Source organism: Nomascus leucogenys, chromosome 9 (assembly GCF_006542625.1).
Source record: "Nomascus leucogenys isolate Asia chromosome 9, Asia_NLE_v1, whole genome shotgun sequence".
Classification (NCBI taxonomy): Eukaryota; Metazoa; Chordata; class Mammalia; order Primates; family Hylobatidae; genus Nomascus; species Nomascus leucogenys.
The window spans coordinates 59,565,403-59,587,918 of record NC_044389.1 but is presented as its reverse complement, the minus strand read 5'-3'; the positions used below and the strand labels follow the sequence as shown (position 1 = coordinate 59,587,918).

General features: G+C 44.2%; 1 protein-coding gene across 4 annotated transcripts in view; it reads right to left on the bottom strand.

Annotated features, from left to right (window-relative positions):
* The window catches only part of SHROOM3 (shroom family member 3), a 95,979-nt gene that overhangs the window by 30,458 nt on the left and 43,005 nt on the right, over positions 1-22,516 (bottom strand). For all 4 annotated transcript variants that reach the window (XM_030819021.1, XM_030819022.1, XM_030819020.1 and 1 more), the window contains 2 exons: positions 10,811-13,976; positions 3,660-3,733 (listed from right to left, as the gene is read on the bottom strand). In XM_030819021.1, coding sequence (XP_030674881.1) covers positions 3,660-3,733; positions 10,811-13,976 — 3,240 coding nt within the window. The remainder of the gene's footprint in view (positions 1-3,659; positions 3,734-10,810; positions 13,977-22,516) is intronic.

The window sequence follows — 22,516 nt, the reverse complement described above, 5'->3', positions numbered from 1 at the left end:
ATGGCTTTATTTTATTTATTATATCTTGAGGCTTTTCTAAAGGGGGAGACATCACTAAAACATAGAATAATATAGCACTTATCCTTTAAAGATCCAGCCCAATAGACTTTTATATGATGTTTTTAGTTTGTGTGACCTCAGTTTACACAAACTATACTAAAGTGGCATTTTCTTTTTGAAGATAATATCAGTGGTAAATGCTTAGCTTGGTTGAGAATGCTTCTCCATGGTGATTATTTTGTGTTTTTAGGAATGAAGTTTGGGATAAAAAAAGACTTTGTTCAAGTCCCTTTTATAATAGAGTGTGAGAGGCTCACCCAGAGTCTGCTGATATGTATCCAGGAATCCTACTATTCAAGAATGGATTTTGAGAGCAATTAGTCTCACCTTTGTTTTGTTTTGCTTTAAAAAAAAAACAGCACTTTTAAAAAATTGTGGTTAAAAAAACCATAAAATTTCATCTTAACCATTTTTAAGTTCAGTAGTGTTAGTATGTTCACACTGTTGTGAAACAGATCTCCAGAACTTTCACAACTTTCAAACCTAAAACTATGTACCCACTAAATAATAACTCCCCATTTCCCCCTCCTACTAACCCCTGGAAATCACTATTTTACTTTGTGTTTTATGTGAATTTGACTACTTTAAGTTCTTCATACAAGTGAAATTGTACAGTATGTCTTTTTGTGACTGGCTTATATTTCACTTCACGTAATGTCATGTTGAAGCATGTGGCAGAATTTCCTTTTTAAGGCTGAGTAATATTCCATTGTATGGCTATACCACATTTTGTTTATCCAATCATCTGTCATGAGTAGATATTTGGGTTGTTTCCACCTCTTGGCTATTGTGAATAATAAATACTGCTGCTATGAACATGGGTGTGCAATACATCTCTTGGAGACCCTGCTTTCAATTTTTTTGGACATATACTCAGAGGTGGTATTGCCAGATCATATGGTAGTTCTATTTTTAATGTTCTGAGAACTCCATGCGTTTTTCATACGGCTGCACCATTTCACATTCCCACTAACAGTGTGCAAGGTTTCTAATTTCCCCATATCCTCACCAACGCTTGTTGTTTTTCGTTTTTTTAATTGCAGCCATTCTAATGTGTGTGAGGTAAACATCTCATTGTGGTTTTGAGTTCTCTGATGATTAGTGGTGTTGAGCATCTTTTCAATGCTTGTTGGCCATGTGTCTGCCATCTTTGGGGAAATGTCTATTTAAGTCTTTTGCCCATTTTTATATAGACAAGTAAATTTTTATGTTTGAAATTAACAAGTGAATGTCTGAATTTAGTTGGATTGGTATCCTCTAGTGTTTTTCTTTAAAATGGAGATAAAAAGAGTGGAGAATGTTTGAAAACAGGAAAGAAGTATATAATAATGACAACTATTGTCTCTTTGTGACCCATGAAGGCATCAAACTCTCATAAAACTTAAACAGTGCAAAATCTCTATTTTTCTATAAATTAGAACATTTTTTAAGAAGCACTAATGTAAAGTCTGAATTTCATGTATTCAGGGAGAATTATGCCAGCATGGAGGAAAACTGACTGATCCTAATAAGCATCCATGGAGAACAGAGGACACATTCCTCCAAATTCCACCTTCCAAATTATTTTGACATTTCAATATTGTCCAGTTGATGTGACTGTTGTCTTCGTACTATGATTAACAGAGTGACTATGATAAAAGACCATGCAAGCCTTTAGAAAAAAAAGAGTGTTATACTTTTTTGTGTCTTCTTGGTTGTGATGGTCAGAAAAATATACTACAAGCAGAATTTTTAGTACTCAAAATTCATAGCACAGGATCTGTGATCAAGTCCCTCCCATGTTTTCCTGTCGTCTGCACTTTCCATGCCTATGCTTTTCCCCAGGACAGCTGAGAATTACATGTCCTGAAATTATCAATATCCTTTTCAGCAAGCACTAGGCATGCAGCTGCACCTATGCTAATGTCAATTGCTGAAGAACAGGACAAGCATTTCAGTTATTCAGTGGTATGCGATGCTTGTCATATTTATTCTTTTGGCATTTTACAGCTCAGAAAGTTGTTTGTTTTTTTTTTAACACAGAACTAATTTTGTTGAGGAAGATTTCCCCCTCCCCATAAAATTGCTACCTGTGTTTCTCAGATTGTCGATATTGCCACTGAGCCAACCAGCAGCCCCCTCACCTGTCACCTTCAGTTATTTTTTTCCTTTCCAACTTTTATTTTAGATTCAAGGAGTATATGTACAGGTTTGTTACATGGGTAAATTGCATGTCGCAGGGGTTTGATGTAAAGATAATTTTGTCACCCAGGTAAGCATAGTACCTGATAGGTAGTTTTTTCAATCCTCACCTTCCTCCCACCCTCCGCCCTCAAATAGGCACCAGTGTCTATTGTTCCCTTCTTTGTGTCCATGTGTACTTAATGTTTAGCTTCCACTTGTAAGTGAGAACATGCAGTATTTTTTTTTTTGTTCCTGTGTTCATTTGCTTAGGATAATGGCCTTCAGCTCCTTCCATGTTGCTGCAAAGGACATGATCTTCTTTTTTTTACCTTTGCCCATTTTTAAATAGGGTTATTTGATTGTTTGTTGTTTAGTCCCGCCTTTGATTTCAGACCAATTTTCTTTAGCAGTACTCTAGTTTATTGTTAGTTTTCCCTTGTCTGTAGCTTTTAATTAATGCACCCAAACTAACCAAAGTCATCAGCCTCACCTTGAATACTTTCTTCCTTGTCAACACAGCTATAGGAGCAAGGGCATATAAATGTAGAAGGCTGATCTTGGCTAGAAAGCAGGTAATTAATACCTACTTCCTGACCACGCTGGCTGCTTCTACTTGACAGAATTAGGTTGTGTTATTAAGAAGGTGAATGTAGAAACAATGATTGAATGAAATATAAGAAAAATTAAGGAAATGGCTTAAAAACATAGAAAGGAGTAGGTAGGGTGTAGGTGTATTATCATTAGTAATAATAGATTATAGTAGATAACCCTGTAATGCTGCATTAAAACTATATACAGAGTACAAGGTTCAGAGAATACCCTTTCTGAAAATTTCTACTTATTAAGTCCCATGTGAACAGTTCAAAATTTTAAATTCTAAAAAAGTGCTCATTATACTTTTCTACCTAGGATATATGATTTTGATGGCATTTTAAAAAAATGACTTTCCTCTGTTTTCCATCCCCACATGTATAAAATTATGATTTTGAGCTTTATTTTTCACCTCCGACGCTTACAGTTTGCCTTCCTCTGTGAAGCTGTTCATGAAATGCCCATTCTTCCCTAGCACTGTGGTCACCAGATGTGATGCTCTGCACACAGAGCTGGATGAGATCAGCCACACAGGAGGCCCCATTTGTGAGAGCCATGGGGCACGCTCAAGAAAAGCACCTCCATTAATTATTCTGTTGTCAAACTGGTTAGCCAAATCAACCTTGTCCTCAATAGCACATGTTCAAAACCTATTTTGAACAAGTGTCATTCTTAAATAAAATCATTTCTAAATGGAAAACAAAAAGTTCTCCATGGCCTAGACAAATCAAAAAAGCATGTGACACTATATGACATCACATTTCAATTTCTTGTAGAAAGGAACAAGAGTAGTTTAACACCAGCAGCATTTATATGCGGAGAGCATCATAAGTACATGTACATACCTAGATCCAGGACCAGCCAAATAACATGGATCCTTCACAAGACCAAAGCCATTGTCTTGCCCCAAAAGCACATCCTTGAAACACAAGAAAGGCACAGCATTACTGCCAATAAGCAGGTGTTTAAATTTACCAAGGGGGTGGAGGTAAAAAGGAGAAGGAACACCTATTTACTGGCAACCTACTATTGTCAGGCCACGTGGTGGCACTCTTACATAATCCCATGGCATCAATGCAGGAGATAAGCTGAAGATTTAAAAAAAAAAAAAAAAAAAAAAGGCAGAGTCAGAATTTGAACTTCAGTCTCTCACCAGGTGCCTCCTCTAACAAGGATGTGTCCTAACTAAGAGAAGTCTCCTAATGATTATCTCTGGAGTTCAAAACAACTGCTAAACTTGAAATAGGATAACGAAGACAATGAATTCAATGGGCCAAACTTTTCAAATGGCAACGGGGAAATATGAGAGATGACGGGAAAGGATAGTCTATTATTTTGCAAAAATCTCAAATGTTCTTAGTTACAATTAGTGAAGATATGAATTTGGATTGTAATCAGGTTGCAATAAATTCTAGGAAAAAGTTCACTCACATGTGAGATCAATAACTCTGGGGCCCTTTCAGGGGTAGTTGTTTTTGTTTTAATGAGGGTATATACTGGAGTCCTGAAAGGGTTGTCAGTTTTTGATAGTATACAATTTGGTCCCTGTGATCAGGTCCATGATGAAGATGATGATGTTGCCATTGATGATAATATATTCAACTCCCAATTATTTATGACAGGAGACAGGCAAAAACCAGAAAAATTAAATCCATGTATAATCTCTAACTTAATTTCAGTAATTTATTTTGCCATTTAACCCTGCCCAGTGGGTTAACTGCTCTTCACTCCGTTCCTCATTGTTTTTGTTTAGTGGTTGAGAAACTAATAAGCAATGGAAAGGGTCAAAGGTAGGAGCAGGCAGAAGAAACAAATCCCTGAACATTATTAATAATTGCAGCTACCAGTACTGGGTATTTACTGTGTGCCAGACACTCTGCTAAGTACCTTGCACCAACAAATTATATGCCTGGAATATTAGGCACTTGACTTTTTTTTGTAATTTAATCTTTATAACAATTGGAAGCAGGGTATGTAATTGCAGCTCAGCGAGGTGACATATCTTGCCCGTTAAGTAAGTGGAGAAACTATGATTCAAGCCATGATCTCTTCAAAGCCCAAGGTCTTGCCACGGAATCTTTATAGGTTGAATGGCAGCTGGGCTGGATGTAATCAGACTTGAACGGCTTGAGAAAAATGAATTCCATGTGTTCTGATTCACTCAACTATCATTGTAGGGAATGAGAATTCCTGCTCTCCATGAAATTTATGGTCCTTTAAAGTCTTTTCCCACCACTTTTCCCTATGTTGACAAGAATGTGCCACTTTGCCAATAATTAATTGGAAAAGCCTAGGTCCCATGTGAGCGCCTAACCCAGTAAAGTATAAATATATATTCATATCCTATTACATTCCTTTGCATTTCAGCTTGACAATGAATACAACTTCTGTATTCACATGATTTGGCTCCTAGAATATCAAGCTTAAACTATTTATGTGGATGTGGATAAAATAAAGGAATTAGACCCAGTAATAAACTATTGAGAGAATTCTCTGAATCTTCTATCAATCAAAATACCACTTGACAAAGGAAAATATCTTCCCAATCTGATACAAGCCCAAGGAAGATAAATTCCTGTTGTATTTCTTGCTTTAATTTGAGCATATATTCACTATCAAAACTTAATTTTCTATAAATTGGTAAGAAGTACAAAGTACTTATTATGGCAATTACAGGAAAAAAAAAACAGTGGCTACGGGAGAAATACTAGGCATAGAATTATACCAACTTGTTAAGTGTCTAATTTATTTTTGTTAATTATCTCAAAATTGACTTAAAAATACACCAGTTCTTAGCATACTTAATAATGTAAATTGGTTGGGCGCGGTGGCTCACGCCTGTGATCCCAGCACTTTGGGAGTCCGAGACAGGTGGATCACGAGGTCAGGAGATCGAGATCATCCTGGCTATCGTGGTGAAACCCCGTCTCTACCAAAAGTACAAAAAAAATTACCTGGGCATAGTGGCGGGCGCCTGTAGTCCCAGCTACTCGGGAGGCTGAGGCAGGAGAATGGCGTGAACCGGGAGGCGAAGCTTGCAGTGAGCCAAGATGGCGCCACTGCACTCCAGCCTGGGTGACTGAGCGAGACTCCGTCTCAAAATGATAATAATAATAATAATAATACTAATAATGTAAATCTAAAGTCTACTGAATCTCAAGTCCTCTCGTTTTGGGTTCCAAGTTAGTTATCTCAATATCTCTGTCACTGATGAAATATGAAGACAACAATATTCGCCTACTTTAGAATATCTCAAGTAACTACTAAAAATAACTAGAAATCCTTGTGAAAAATCTGATGTGAAAAATACAGTCATGTGTCACTTAACAACGGGGATATGTTCTGAGAAATGCAACATTAGGCAATTTTGTCCTTGTGCAAACATTATAGAGTGTGCTTACAGAAACTAGATTACCTAGGCTACTACATCCCTAGGCTACATGGTATAGGCCTATTGCTCCTAGGCTACAAACCTGTACAGCAGATTACTGTACTGAATACTGTAGGCAGTTGCAACACAATGATATGTATTTTAGTATCTAAACATGGAGAAGATATAGTAAAAGTATGGTATTATAATCTTATGGGACCACTGTCGCATATGTGGTCCATTCTTGACCATTATAGGATGCATGACTGAAATAGTAATCAATAAATGTTAAAATGAATTTATATTCATTGGCTGATATTTTCAGATACAGAACATTTAACTCTTGCCTCTGTTTCCCCATTCCCAGCCTCTCTTTATTCAAGGAGATGGCATGGTATAGTGACTTAAAGACTCTGCAGTCAGACAGTGTGGGGTGAAAACCTCACTCTACTACCTTGGGCAAATTTTGTACCCTCTTGGTGACTTGGTTCATTCTTCTGTAACTTAGAGATAATAATAGTATTTACCTCATTGCACAGATGTGAGGACTAATTTTATTTTATTTTATTTTTGAGACAGAGTCTTGCTCTGTTGCCCAGGCTGGAGGGCAGTGGCACGATCTCAGCTCACTGCAACATCTGCCTCCTGAGTTTAAGCGATTCTTGTGCCTCAGTCTCCCAAGTAGCTGGGACTACAGATGCACACCACCATGCCTAGCTAATTTTTGTATTTTTAGTAGAGATGGGTTTTTGCCTGTTGGCCAGGCTGATCTCGAACTCCTGGCCTCAAGCAATCTAGCCACCTCGGCCTCCCAAAGTGCTGGGATTACAGGTGTGCACCACTGCACCCAGCCAAGACTAATTTTATACTTATAAAACACAGTACGATGACTGGCACACAGCAAAAATTCGATTATTGTTAGCTATTTGTATCTTCACATTTTGTGGAAAGTCAATTCTATTTTGTATAAGCTTAAATGTGTGCTTGTGGAAAGGTGCTAAAAAAGACTTACGAGTTGCATTCCACAGAATCAAGCCTATATCCAATACTGTGGTTCCACGCATTGAGCAATTTCCTCAGCAATTCAGTAATGTTTGTCACACCATCTCATAGCGATTATGTTACATATCAGACATGAAGGTCCCTGAAAATACTGTGAGAACCAGAGAAGTCTCTAACTTAGCATCCGGGGGAAATATCCCCACCAGTAATCTTATTTCTCCAAGGGTTTCTCTTTATAGGCTCTACTATATTTTAAATCTATGCAATGAACAGATATACATTTCTGTCTCTAAGGCAGGAATGTTGGATATCTTTCTGTAGCTTTGCAGGTCCTACCCACTTTTAACAAGTTAACTTTTCCAAGGTCTCAGAGAAAGAAAGTGGAAACAGGCAAGAGCCTGATGTGCACTTAAGCTCCATCACTAACATCTATTTGTTCTGCAATGAAGAGGAATTAAAGGAGAGGAAAAGAGAAGGTTGCATGTTTCAGAGAGGATTTCAAGCTGGCTGAGGAGAGGCCAGACCTGCCAAATATATGAGAAGGTCTCAGGCTACAAGTAGTTCAAAATGGTAGCTTCCTGCAGTCATTATTTCAGGCCAGAGATGGATCAATTGTCACATACAGAGGAACTGATTTCCATGATGACTTTGTTTTTGGAGGTGGAAAGGCCTCACTAATGAGAATTTTGAAAAAGAGCTAAATCCTTATCAAAAACTTGTAAAATCCTGCCTTGTCAGCATCTGACTGGTAAGAGCAAGCAGCATTTGTTGGAGATAGCATCAACTAAGCCAGCAGCAGAAACACACTCCACATTTTGGTTTTAACTCAGGCAGACAGTCTTTACAAGTTCACTTAACTTGTCAGAATTCTCTAAAGCAAGGATAAGAAAAATGATTGATTAACAAACCTTCCCAAAAGCTTACTGATAATGTTCTTGAAATTTATTCAATAAGAAAAATATATATATAATAACCACAATAGTTATGTGGTGAGAGTAACTTTGTTTTATTTTTTACTCATCATAACTACAAATAAGGCAGATGATGAAGAGGATGCAAGGAGCAGACTGCCTTGCCACGAGATGCTTCTCCAGTCAGCTAAGGTCTGGCTGCTGTGCAGGAGACCAGGAGAGGGAGGAAGCTCAAGAATGCAGTCCTGGCACAGTGACAATATAAGAGACGATGCATTGTTCAGAAATTTCAGAATTTGTTGGAGCAAAGCAGTACAAAAGAAGTATTTCATTTGGAAATATTCCCCCTCTGCCTGCATATTCCCCAAATTAAATAACATCTAAATATGGCATTCCGTTTATGAAAAGGATGCCCAAGTACTGTTTTGTATTCACTTGTCTTTCTAAAACGTTTTCCAAATAATACAAAGTATTTAATTGGGATTTGGAGGAATCTCTTCACTTCTCCCAACACCCATGTTTTAGCTTCATTTCTTAATCAACCAGGCTTAAGAAATATTTGGGGGAAAAGATAAAATAACATTCATAGCCATCCAACCAACCTCTAAGACAAAATAACAATATCTAATGGGGAATAAACAATAATGATTTGGTTTTCACCTAAGCGTTTTTATTTTCTTTAAAACACGGGGAGAGAAAGGAAGGTGTCTAGACTGCTATGCAGTTAAGTGCTAAAATCCGTCAAGCTAAATGAAATTGTATGTTACATATATGGATTTTAAATGTATGTTAGTGGTAGGATAGGGAGTGGGAATTAGCTCTGTTCATTCTGAAGGAAGGAAAAGGCTACTGAAGGCTTATGGGAAGTTGCGTCTACATTTGTCGGGGGTTTATACTGGGAGAAAGTATTTCTGTACAATTCTAAACAGAAATCATCTGGGAGGGGACAGTATTTTCTCTCAGAAGGAAACAAGCAAGAGTCTGATGTGCACTTAAGCTCCATCACTAGTATCTATTGTTCTGCAATGAAGAGGAATTAAAGGAGAAGAAAATAGAGGGTTGCGTGTTTCAGAGAGGATTTCAAGCTGGCTGAGGAGAGGCCAGACCTGCCAAATATATGAGAAGGTCTCAGGCTACAAGTAGTTCAAAATGGTAGCCTCCTGCAGTCATTATTTCAGGCCAGAGATGGATCAATTGTCACATACAGAGGAACTGATTTCCATGACGACTTTGTTTTTGGAGGCAGAAAGGCCTCCCTAATGAGAATGTTGAAAAAGAGCTAAATCCTTATCAAAAACCTGTAAAATCCTGCCCTATAAGCATCTGACTGGTAAGAGCAAGTAGCATTTGTTGTTGTATGTGTGTGATAGAGTGCAGCAAACTTCTCAGCCAGAACTGCTGAATCTTTCTTTGTCTGAACTGGTTTCTTCCCATCAATGCATCCCCTCTCCCCTAATCTCTTGTCATCATGCCCATCTTTTACATCCTGGCCCAAAATCCCATTTCCCTTCAGGAGAAGCACTTTCAGATCACCTCAGAATTAATCACTTTCCTTTCCATAGCATATTATTGATCACCATTCCCAAAGCATTCACTAGTCATATTAGATTTATATATATAAGGTCGTATTCCTTGCTTAATTGTGAACCGCAGAAAGGCATGAGCCTTATTTTTTTTCTTTTGTGTATCCTTTGATGCTGTACCACAGCATTTTTCATAAACACATGCTCTACAGATGCTTGCTGAATGGCTGACTTCTCTGAAAGGGAAAACAGCAGAATCTGAGAGGGGGCAGTGGAGCGGAGTTCTTCCTCTCCTGTGCTAACAGGTATGTGATTCCTATTATTTTCTTTGGTGGGAAGGGAAGCATGAGGCGGGCCACTGATCTACAGTGGAAGTGAAGCCTGAGGATAGGCTAAGAATTAGGGAAATTAACAGGCTCCTAGGAGTCAGAATGCTCAGCTTCTATTCCTAGCACTGCTTAAAATTTTCAGGGCAAAGTACTTTATAATCCTTGCAGCATTTGGTGCCTTTATTAGAAAATCCTTTTATGTGAGATTTTGAGTTTCTTATTTTCTCTCCTCACCAGGATAATGCACAGAAAGAGCTGAGGTGGGAGTCCGAGAGACAGGGGTCTGACCTGTATAATATACTCTGCTGCACAGGATTATCATGAGGGTTAAATGAAATAATAAATGTAGATTACACTTAGCTCAGGACCTGCCACACACTTAGCTGAGGGCCAGGAATTCAATAACCAATGACTATCAATGTCAATCATTCTAGCTATTTTGTAGATGCAAAGTCCAGTAGAAACAGAAAGGGTGCAAAGCTAAAACTTTTAAAATACTCAGACCCAGACTCTAATCCATTAAAAAAAAAAAAGCAAAAAACAAAAAAGATAATCCCTAATTTTTCCTAATCTTGCATTTTTCCATTGAGAGGTGGTGATTTCCTAAAATGCAGAGAGATAGACAGATAGATAGAGAATCTGTATAACAATATAGGTAATCTAGATACCTATATCTTTGTAAGGAAACCAGGTAAGGGACACTTGAGAAACTCAACTCATGAAAACAAATGCTACTTTTCTGTAATCACAAGGAAAACTGAACTGGGAGAGGGGGTGAGAGTGTGGGGGGTTGGGGAGCCCCACTAAAGTTTCTAGGGAGGAAGGGACAGTCCGAGGCCAGGACTTGCTGGTTGCACATACCTGGCGCTTGTCTGCGGTGGCGGGAGATGATCTGGACCTCACGTGGACAGGGCCCGCGAGGACGTCCGAACGTTCCAGCAGGTCCTCGGCCGACATGGACTTCCCGGCCCTGGCCCCCCAGGAGGATGGCTCCCTGGGGGTCTCATCCACTCTCTGGGTGCCCCTTGTTCCACCGTTTGCTCCGCTAAGCAGGTCCCCGCGTTGCCGTTCCCCGAGGCGGCGGCCACCGGCGAAGGAGCTGCTACGATCTCGGGGAGCCTGCGGGGTTTCTGCAACTGTGGCCGGCAGGAGAGTGGCCTCCCTGCGGGGCTGCAGGCTGGGCTCCCGCAGCGAGCTCAAGCTGGAGGCCGAGGCGAGGCCGGAGCCCTCGAGCGCCGCGGGGCCGGGCTGGAGGTAGGCACTCTGGGCGCGCTCGCGCAGTGGCCCGGGCTCCTGGAGGCTGCAGCCGGCGGCGGAGGTAGGCCGCTTGCCGGTCTTGCGCTGGATGTAGTCGGCCAGGGCGCTCTGCTGGAACTGCTTCAGCTCGGGCCCCGACAGGCTGAGCGTGGAGCAGGCCTTGCCATCGCGCTCAAAGAGACGGCGCCGGTCGGCCACGCTGCTTTCTGGGAAACGCATTCCATTTCTCTGCGGGCCCAGGGGTGCCGGTTCGGCCTCCTCCACGACCCCCACCTCGTTCATCTTCTCGGGCTCCGAGTAGGAGCGCTTCTTCTGCTCGGGAGTCAGGCGCCGGCGAGCCCCTCTCCGGGAGGCAGGGGCCACGGGCCTGGCCAGGTCGCCCTCGGCGGGGGTCACGCTGTGCCGCTCCCGGGGCGTGTGCGGGGAGGCGGAGGTCGGCGCCTCGGGACTCCGCAGCCCCACGTGGGCCGAGGAAGGTCGAGGCCGCCAGGACCTCGACGCCACGGGCGCCCCCAGCTCCAGGTCCCGACGTCGAAAGGAGGTGGCCCCCAAGACACGGGACTGTGCGTCCTTGATGCTGTTCCGGTAGGCGCGGCTGAAGGGGGCATCCAGCAGGGGCGACTCGGGTGAACCCGGCCTGTCCCGCCACTCGGGCTCCCTCTCTGGCTCGCTGGAGAGCTGGAAGGTGCTCTGGCTACGAAGGAGCCGAGCGTCCGGCCTCTGGGGGCCACGGCCAATGTCCGACGCTCCTCCGCTCAGCTGCTGACCGCAGAGCTGCCGGGAAGCCTCTTCCAACTTCAGCTCCCCGTTTTTGAAGTGCTGCTCCCCGTTGCCTAGGGGTTCAGCTGACTCAGAGAAACGGATGTGTGCTTTTGTCTCCTCGAAGTCATTCCCAGAAGTACTGGAAGTTGAGACGGTCCTGTGGGGCCTATAGTTATGGCCAAAACCGGAGCTGCCCACAATCGGTCTCTGGCTCCCTTGCTCTCGCTGCTCGAATTTGGAGACCTTCTCCAGCACCGAGCAGTGGGGCTTCCCATACTGAAAGCCTTGAAGAGCCAAGGCGCTGCCTGGGCCGGGCCCCCTCCGGCCCAGACTGGATGTGTGTGGGTGAGAGGGGGCAGGCGGCTCTTCGGGCCTTGGGTCTGTGCTGTTGAAAGAAGCCGAGGCACCGGTCCTCCCCTCGGGCCGCGGGTAGGAAACCTGCCGGTCCAGATGGCTCGCGAGGTCAGGAGCTGCTTTCCTCCCAGGGTCTTCTGCCTTGGTGTTGACTGCACAGGTGGGCCTGCCCCCGGGGTAACCCTCCTGGGCTCCCCGGCCTAGTTCCAGGCTGCTGTGTCTTCTCAGACTCTCAGGAATGTTCTGGAGAGATGAGAAGGCTGACTTGGTCTTGCCAAAGTTGCCTGACAGGCTCTGGCCTAGGCCTTCTCTCTCCAGCCTCCTCCAGAGGTTGGCATTGTGGTCTTCCTGGAAATCGCCCTCCCAGGGCTCTGAGAGCCTGGAAGATCTCTTGTCTTCACCCGCTTGCCAGGCCTGAGCCTGAGGGCATTTGAGGCTGTGGGGATGAGAAGATGGCTTGTTGCTGTGGGTGCTCTTTCTCTCATTGGAATGTGGGCTGTTGCCTTGGAGAGGTGTGAGATGTCTCTTCAGGGAGGCATCCTCCTCATTTTCAGGCACTGAAGAGAAATGGACTTTGGAGGGGACATACTTGGCTGTAGCTTCTGGTTTCTTCTCCACCGGGGACAGCAAGTCATGTTCTAAGGGCTGGCAGAAGGCAAACCCAGGCCTGCTAGATCCATTCTGGTTCCCATTCTCATCAATGGTAGCCATCTTGTTGCATGCTCCCTGAGGGGCTATGTATCCACTCTCCTTGGCCAGTGCAGGGTAGAGCATACCATTGCTACTCACAGAAGGCTGAGGCACCTGGGCAAAGTGTGGCTCCAGGGAAGGTACGGGGTAGATGCTGGTCGGCAGCAGAGGTTGGCCAGGTTGGGCCTTCTGGGTATAGTTTTGCTTGGGCTTCACTGGGGGGCTGTTCTCTGGACTCTTCTCCAGCACAGTATGCAGCTGCTCCTCTATGAACGGAGACTTCAGGGAGCCTAAAGAGTTTGCCTGAGGCCGGCAGAGCCGTTTCTGATCAAGGCTAGACCAGGAGCTGGGCCGCTCACGGTGCCGAAATGCTGCGTAACTGTCACTCCGAGCTGGAGGCAGGGGTACACCCACCTTAGGAGGAAGGTTGTCGGTGGCAGTCTCCAAGGAACTGGGGCACTGCTGGCTCCAGGATGGGGGTGGCACTCCCTTGCCCCGAGGAATATTAGACCATTTATCATAGCCCTGACCATCTGCTGAGGCTCGGGCCTCCCTACCTTGAAGCAGCAGGGCTGAAGAGTTCACCTCATACTCTGCTGAGACTCCCCTCCGGGTGTCATAGACTGTCTTTACATAGCGAATATCTGCCTGCCTCATCCCTTCGAGGAGGCCACCTCGAGCAGAAGTATTGTCCATGGAGCCTGAACGCTCCCGGGCAGAGATGCCAGGGTGTGGATACTCTAGGATGCTGGAACTGGTGGAGAAAGAGCTGTAAGCCGAGTCTCTCTTGTTATGGAAGTGGCTGAGCTGGTCAATGCTGCCGGTGGACTTGGCAGGGGAAAGATGACAGGGTGGGTATGCCCCACTGGGCTCCAGGCTCTCCATGCTCCCCTGGGAGCTGCACTGGTCAGGGCTCCGCCTTAGATAGGCATGGTCATAGTTGGAGAGGTCACTAGTAGAAGAGCTGGAAGAAAGACAAAGCAGTCAGTACCACCGAGCTGTTATCATTAAGTAGGCTTACAGGCAGAGGACCCAGCTTATAAATGTTCTCTTGTGCAAGAGGTTTGGTGTTTGGAAGGGTGGGTAAAAAGGGCCATATTTGGGCCTTGCTCAGCCTCCTTGTGTGTCATCGCTAGGAGTAACTGCCCAACACTCTAACCTATCTGCCTCTAATCACCCAGGCTAGCAAGGAGAGGAATGAGGAGCTCAGAGGAAGCCACGTGGCCTTTGGGCACAGGCAGCACTTTGATGTGATTTGCTGCATGCTGGAAATGACATTTTGCATGTGCCAAGAAATGAGAGAGGTAGAAGAGTGATTGAGACTGAAACTGTGTGTCTACTGAGGTTGTTTGTGGGAAGAGGGGAAAAGCTTAGTAAGAGAAGAGGCACGGGTGAAGGAGACTTTGTGTGCACATGTATATGTTTTTAGTTAATATCTTTCCTTTTTATGGAATTGAAGGATACACCCTGGCAATCTTCCTGGAATCTTAACTGCACTAGAAACAATTTGTTTGTGGTAGGAAAGCTAAACACAAAGCTGAATGAGAGAAATTAGAGTCAGAAAAAGCTCATGAGAGGCAGAGGGAAGGAGAGGGAAGCTTTATGAGAATGCTTAATCACAGGGGCTCTTGGGTGCTGGGATTCCATCACCTGTGGATGACTTCCAAAAGCCAAAGCAAAGCCTCCTCATACATTTAGGAGGGCAAGACTTTCTCATTTACAAGCTCCTCCAGATGGTTTTCAGAGCCCGTCTGGAGAAGCGGAAAAAGACTATCAATCATGGCATTGTAAACTCCAGAAAGCTGTCTCAAAATAAAATTACTTATAAACTCAAAATATATGTATTTTTAAAAAATCACTTAAAACTCAACAATAAGAAAACAACCTGATTTAAAAACTGGCCAAAGACATCCTAAGAAGATATACAGATGGTGAATAAGCAAATGAAAAGGCTGTCATCGTAAGTCACTAGGAAATTACAAATTAAAACAACAAGATACTAGGGAACATGTTCTCAGGACCTCCTGAGGGCTCTGTCATAGGCAAAAACAAAAAACAACCAAACAAAACCAAGATACCACTACACACCTATTAGAACGGCCAAAATCCAGAACACTGACAATACCAAATGCTGGTGAAGATGTAGAGCAAGGGAAACTCTCATTCATTGTGGGTGGTAATGCAAAATGGCACAGCCACTTTTAAAAGAAGTTTGGCAGTTTCTTACAAAATTAAACATACTCTTACCATAAGATCCCGTGATCACATTCCTTGGCATTTATCTAAAGGAGCTGAAAACTCATGTCCACACAAAAACCCACACATGGATGTTTACAGCAGTTTTATTCATAATTGCCAAAACATGGAAGCAACAAGGCTGTTTTGCAGTAGGTGAATAAACTGTGGCATATCTACACAATGGAATGTTATTCATTACTAAAAAAAAAAAAAAAAAGAGCTGTCAAGCCATGAAAAAAATATGAAAGAAACTAAAATGCATTTTACTAGATGAAAAAAGCCAGTCTGAAAAGGCTACAAACCGTATGATTCCAACTACATGACTGACATTCTGGAAAAGGCAAAATAATGGACACAATAAAAAGGTCAGTGGTTGCCAGGTCTTAGGGGCGATGCAAGGAGGAATGGGTGAGCACAGAGGATTTTTAGGACAGTGAAACTATTCTGTATGATACTATAATGGTGGATACATGTCATTATACATTTGTCCAAACCTACAAAATGCACAACAGCAACAGTGAACCCTAATATAAACTATGGACTTTGGGTGATTATGATGTGTCAGTGTAGGTTTATCAGTTGTAACAAATGTACTACTCTGGTGGGGGTTGCTGAAAATGGAGGAGGCTGTGCATGTATGGGGACAGGGACTATATGGGAAATCTCTGGACTTTCTGTTCAATTTCACTATGAAACTATAACTGCTCTAAAAAATGACTGTCTCTGTCTCTATATATATACACACATGGGGAGGGCATATACAAAGGAATAAGTGGTTCAAATGTTTGTGACTCACTGTTCTTTAAAGGAGGGTAAATCACTAGAAGTTCTTGCCCAAGATTTTCTATTTTTAAATGGATAGGCGTTTCAACACTATTAAAATTCATGATGTATTCTTATATTTCTAGATCACATGTAAATAAATGTAGTGTCTTATTGGTCAAGTATGTGATAATGCTTTATGGCTGGAATATCTCCAGATAATATGTTGAGACTAGAAGAACCATATTCGGAGTCAAATCTTGTGCTAGAATATAAGGAAAAGGAGACTACACTTTCAGCAGCTCTCTTCAAGAATGCAATTTTTCTCTATCAGAGAAAGTCAGTTTACTGAATGGAGCATCCTACTTTGGGACGGATAGGTATAAATTCAAGGGAGAAAGGAAGGAAATAGCTCCCAAGCCAGCCAGATCAGGGAAATCAGACCCGGCACTCAATGGCATGGCATACGTCAAAGATTTTACCCCCTACCCTGAATTTCTTCATTCCCCTCTAAATAAAGAGGTCCTACTAAAGAAGCACTAGACAGCCTTGTGGATAATCCTGTGTGACCCAGTCTGCTTCCTTTTTAGAGCTAATACTTCCAGGGGAAATGGAACCCCATAAGGGCCATTTCATTCACCATTTCTATGAAGGTAGGAGACATTAGGTAATCCTCCTCCCAACTGCTGACAATTTTAGCAGTCTTTCATTGAAAGGATAATTCAAATCTAACATAGGAACACACACAACAAATCAAAGTAAATAAACTGATGGTTAACTGAAACACTATCGAGTGGGGAAAATACTATCACTAACATATATATTTTTTTAAGATAGAGTCTCGGTCTGTCGCCCAGGCTGGAGTGCAGTGGCGCAATCTCAGCTCACTGCAACTGCCGCCTCCTGGGTTCAAGCAATTCTTCTGCCTCAGCCTCCCGAGTAGCTGGGATTACAGGCATGTACCACCATGCCCAGCTAATTTTTGTATTTTTAGTAGAGACGGGGTTTCACCATGTTGGCTAGGCAGTTCTCAAACTCCTGACCTCAAATGATCCACCCTCCTTGGCCTCCCAAAGTGCTGGGATTACAGGCATGAGCCACCATGCCCAGCCTAACATATCTTAAAATACAGATAGTGTCTATAAATATGAAATCTCTGTTACACATATCTCTAATCAGACCAGTGCAAGGGTATAGTGAGTTCCTTCCTGTAGCAAACCTAAGGTAGAAAGGTCATGGGAGGCCTCTGTCAGGTGCTTTCCCTCCTGCCCAGAGAGGGTTCTGTCCCTTCAGAATTACCATTCCCAAGCTGCCTGGGGAATACAGGCACTGATATCACTCACTAGGACGAGTTCTTCCACTGCTGTCTGGAAATATTCATTTTTATTACCTTTGCCATTGATGCCACCAAAATGGCACTTTTAATGATGGGTAAGAAAACTTGGAATGAAGGTTTTCAATCCTGCAACAATTCCAACTCACATAAAGCCAGCCTTACTCTCAAGAGGGGTGCATCTTGAGTGGATCAAAGTTCTTACCATGGTCTGGCTACTTCTCCCGCCTCATTTTCTATTGCTCTTCTTCTTGCTCCCTGCACTCCAGCATAATAGTTTCCCTGTTAAAACTCAAACCCAGGAAATTTGTTCCCATCTCAGGGTCTCAGAGTCTTTGTACTTGCTGCTCCCACCACCTGGAGTGCTCTTCACCTGGCTTACTCCCTCGTTTCATTCAGAGAGGACCTCCTGGAACTAACTAAAGAGTATCTCTTCTCTCCTTTATGCCTGTTACCCTGCTTTATTTTCTTCACAGCACCTACCACTGCTTGACATTATATCATATCCCTTTGGTTATGTGAAAGAGACTTTGACTGTATCTATAATATTTAAAGAACTGAAGTGCACATAAAATGCTTTTTAATTCTGTGGTAGATATATGTATTTTTATAATATCATTCTATTTTGTGTGTTTAAAATTATTTTAAACATAGGTATCTACCAGGTACGGTGGCTCATGCCTGTAATCCCAGCACTTTGGGAGGCTGAGGCGGGAGGATCACTTGAGCCCAGAATGTCAATGCTGGAGTGAGCCTTGATCGCATCACTGCACCCCAGCCTGGGCAACACAGTGAGACCCATCTCAAAAAAAAAAAAAGTATTTTTAAAATATTTAAAACATGGAGCACAAAATAAGTGTATGAAAACATTTCCTAAAGTGTGCTCACAGAACACTAATTCCTTAGATGATTAAATATGTTTGGAAAATATTGAGCTAAATAAGCTAAACAATTTTATTTACTGCAAGATTTCTGAGTCTTTTATAAACTATTGTTCTCCCAAACCATTTTTCATGTGTTGTTCTAAAAGAGAAATATATAATACTAAGAGATGTTTTCTAAACTTAGTTGACCCCAGAAAACTTTTTTTTCTAAGAAGTATCTAGTGGATTGTTATTCCACAGAACACATTTTGGGAAACAAATATTGTGGTGTAGGGGGCTTTTTATGTCTTGTTCACCATTGTACTCCCAATACCTACAAAGCATCTGAGACATAGTGGATGCTCATACAGATTTGCTGAATGAATGAAATCACTGATTTGATACTGCTATTTCAGCCTCTTGTCAGGGGGCTGGACTACATAACTTTTCAAAGTCTCTTCTAAAGTACTTTAGTACTTCAGAACCATTGGGTGAGATTTCCGTAGGGCAGCAAAAACAGAGTGTCAAGGGTCTGATAGAAAGCAGCTGAAATACAATTTCAGTGAAATTCCAAATCCAACCTAGCTCACAGTTAAATTACACATCTTCAGTCTCTCCATACTTCTCTTTCTCTCTCTCTCTCACCTCACACCTGTCTTTCCCTCATCCTCTTGAGAGGTGACAGCGTGCTGGCAGTCCTCACAGCCCTCGCTTGCTCTCGGTGCCTCCTCTGCCTGGGCTCCCACTTTGGCAGCACTTGAGGAGCCCTTCAGCCCACCGCTGCACTGTGGGAGCCCCTTTCTGGGCTGGCCAAGGCCGGAGCCCACTCCCTCAGCTTGCAGGGAGGTGTGGAGGAGAGGTGCAAGCGGGAACCCGGGCTGCGTGCGGCGCTTGCAGGCCAGCTGGAGTTCCAGCTGGGTGTGGGCTTGGCAGCCCCCCCCCCACACCCTCAGAGCAGCCGGCCAGCCCTGCTGGCCCCCGGGCAATGAGGGACTTAGCACCCGGGCCAGCGGCTGCGGAGGGTGTACTGGGTCCCCCAGCAGTGCCAGCCCACCGGCGCTGCGTTCGCTTTCTCACCGGGCCTTAGCTGCCTTCCCGCGGGGCAGGGCTCAGGACCTGCAGCCCGCCATGCCTGAGCCTCCCACCCGCTCCATGGGCTCCTGTGCGGCCGGAGCCTCCCCGGCGAGCACCACCCCGTGCTCCACGGCGCCCAGTCCCATCGACACCCAAGGGCTGAGGAGTGTGAGCACACGGCGCGGGACTGGCAGGCAGCTCCACCTGCAGCCCCGGTGCAGGATCCACTGGGTAAAGCCAGCTGGGCTCCTAAGTATGGTGGAGATGTGGAGAACCTTTATGTCTAGCTCAGGGATTGTAAATACACCAATTGGCACCTTGTGTCTAGCTCAGGGTCTGTGAAGGCACCAATCGACACTCTGTATCTAGCTGCTCTGGTGGGGCTTTGGAGAACCTTTGTGTCCATACTCTGTATCTAACTGATCTGATGGGGACGTAGAGAACTTTTATGTCTAGTTCAGGGATGGTAAACGCACCAATCAGCACCCTGTCAGAACAGACCACTCGGCTCTACCAATCAGCAGGACGTGGGTGGGGCCAGATAAGAGAATAAAAGCAGGTTGCCCGAGCTAGCGGCGGCAACCCACTCAGGTCCCCTTCCACGCTGTGGAAGCTTTGTTCTTTCGCTCTTTGCAATATATCTTGCTACTGCTCACTCTTTGGGTCCACACTGCTTTTAGGAGCTGTAACACTCACCGCGAAGGTCTGCAGCTTCACTCCTGAAGCCAGTGAGACCACGAGCCCACCGGGAGGAACACACAACTCCAGATGTGCCGCCTTAAGAGCTGTAACACTCACTGCAAAGGTCTGCAGCTTCACTCCTGAGCCAGCGAGACCACGAACCCACCAGAAGGAAGAAACTCCGAACACATCCGAACATCAGAAGGAACAAACTCCGGACACGCCGCCTTTAGAACTGTAACACTCACCGCAAGGGTCCGAGGCTTCATTCTTAAAGTCAGTGAGACCAAGAACCCACCAATTCCGGACACACTCTTACCCCCTCATACGCCTGCTTCTTAACAAGAAACAGATCCATAAATTTAGGACTGAGATTGGTTTCTGGAACTTAAACTAAGGCTGTCAGAGAGATACCAGCCAACTGATGTGGCACACTGGACCACTAGATGCCACCGTGCTCCTCAGAAACACACCTGGGGCACTTCTCCACCTGCAGCTGCCAAGATCAGACCCCACAGGCGGAACTCAGCATGGGGGTCAAGCCGTCTGCCAAAGCTGCAAGCCTCAGGCATGGTTTGTTTGTGCTGCATCACAGGGTGGTTTGTGCTGCAGCAGGAGAGAATGTACACGTCTGTAACGTTTTGGGTTATTTGAACTTTCCTTTCTCCTTTTGTCCCCAAGCAGTGCTTTTGTGCTGATGGTCCTTGTGTCAAGAGGAACAATTTTGAAGCTTCAGAGAGACAGAGTGGTAGATACAGCACAAGGGCAGATCCACCTGCGTAAGCCCCTCTGGAGGCTGGGATGCAGAGGAGGAAGGAGGAGGTGCAGAAGCACAGCCTTGAAAATACTGTACTTCTGGTGCTGACGGCCCCATTCCCCTGAGGCCTACTGGAGCTCACCATAGTTACTGTAAGCAGTCATTCTAAGTACTGATTGCAGTGCTTATTTCTGCTGAAGGGCCAGCACATTTTTTAAGTCACAGTATGGCTTTGGATTTAGGGCTTCATAAGAAGGTTAGGAGTAAGGACGCTCAAAGGACCCCACTGTTGAAGGGCACTCTGTTAATACATACCCACCTGCATTTATAAGTGTGTGCTGGCCATTCACCCTCAAGTTCAGTACGAGGTTTCATGGTGTCCTGAAATCTTCAGCTTAATTATTATAATCAGTCATCATTCATTGAGTGCTTACTATGTACTAAGAATTGCACATATGCTATTTTATATAATCCTCACAACAATCCAATGACGTAGGTACTAGTTATTTTACAGAAAAGGAAGCCAAGATCAAAGGTTAAATGATTTGCTCAAGCTTACACCGTAAGGGTAAGGGGAGATTTAAACCTAGGTCTGACTTAAAGGCCCAGTCTCTTACCACTACGCTATTCTTCCTTCATTGTTAGGCTCCACACACCTTATCTTCTAAAGGCCCTCAACACCTCCATGCCTGTAAAGCAAAAGCAGTCTGGCTTTGTGAAGGGTCAGGAGACACTGCCAGGAAACCTGCTCTCTGAGAACAGATGGCTCAGACAGTGAGAATAATTTCTTTCAGGGTGATTGGGAAGGACACGGGCAAGGGAGAGGAGCATCTGTAACCAGGAAGGAACCAGGACATTATCTCTTCCTGTGGCCTGAAGCCTACCCTGATATGCTGAGAGAGGTTTGTCTGTTCAATTCCATGAGCTACTGTTCATCAGTGAGAGGTCTAGGATTTGGCCCTTGACTTGACCAGACGTGAGTATTAAGGGCTGTGATTGAGTTCTGGCCTTGCCAAATGCATAGCTACCATCTGTTCATTAAGTAATCCTTCCAGAAGCTTCCAGCCTCCCCTCCTCCTCCCAACACACATGCACACACATACCAACACTTGCGTCTCCTTTGTATGTAAGGACTAAGTGACCCTTATTTTCCTTACCTCGCTACATTAGCTTTATCTAAGCATTTCCGAAAAGTGATAAGCTACGAAGTCTAACTCTCTGGGATCAGAAGATAGATTCTGGTTTGTATGGGTTCCAAGTCTGAAGTGGAGGGGAGTCCTGGCTTAGTTCTCTCTCTAATGTGTGATGGTGGTCAGGCTGTGCTCCCTCGTTCTATAACCCCTCTCCTAAACCACTTGTGAGGGCTCTCCTTCTTCCTGACCAAACCTTGACCCATACAACAAACAGTAGCTAGAAAAGCAGAGGAAGTATAACCTACTGATTACATGCAGCAGCTTTGAAACCTGGCTTGGATTTGTCTTGACTTGGGTACTGATCAGTTGTTTGAGCTTGGACAAACTAATCTTTCCAAGCTTGAATTTCCTTTTTTTTTTTTTTTTTTTTTTGAGATGGAGTCTCACTCTGTCACCCAGGTTGGAGTGCAGTGGCGTGATCTGAGCTCACTGCAACCTCCACCTCCCGGGTTCAAGTGATTCTCCTGCCTCAGCCTCCCGAGTAGCTGGGATTACAGGCTCATGACACCACACCTGGCTAATTTTTGTATTTTTAGTAGAGACAGGGTTTCACCTTGTTGGCCAGGCTGGTCTTGAACTCCTGACCTCAGGTGATCTGCCCTC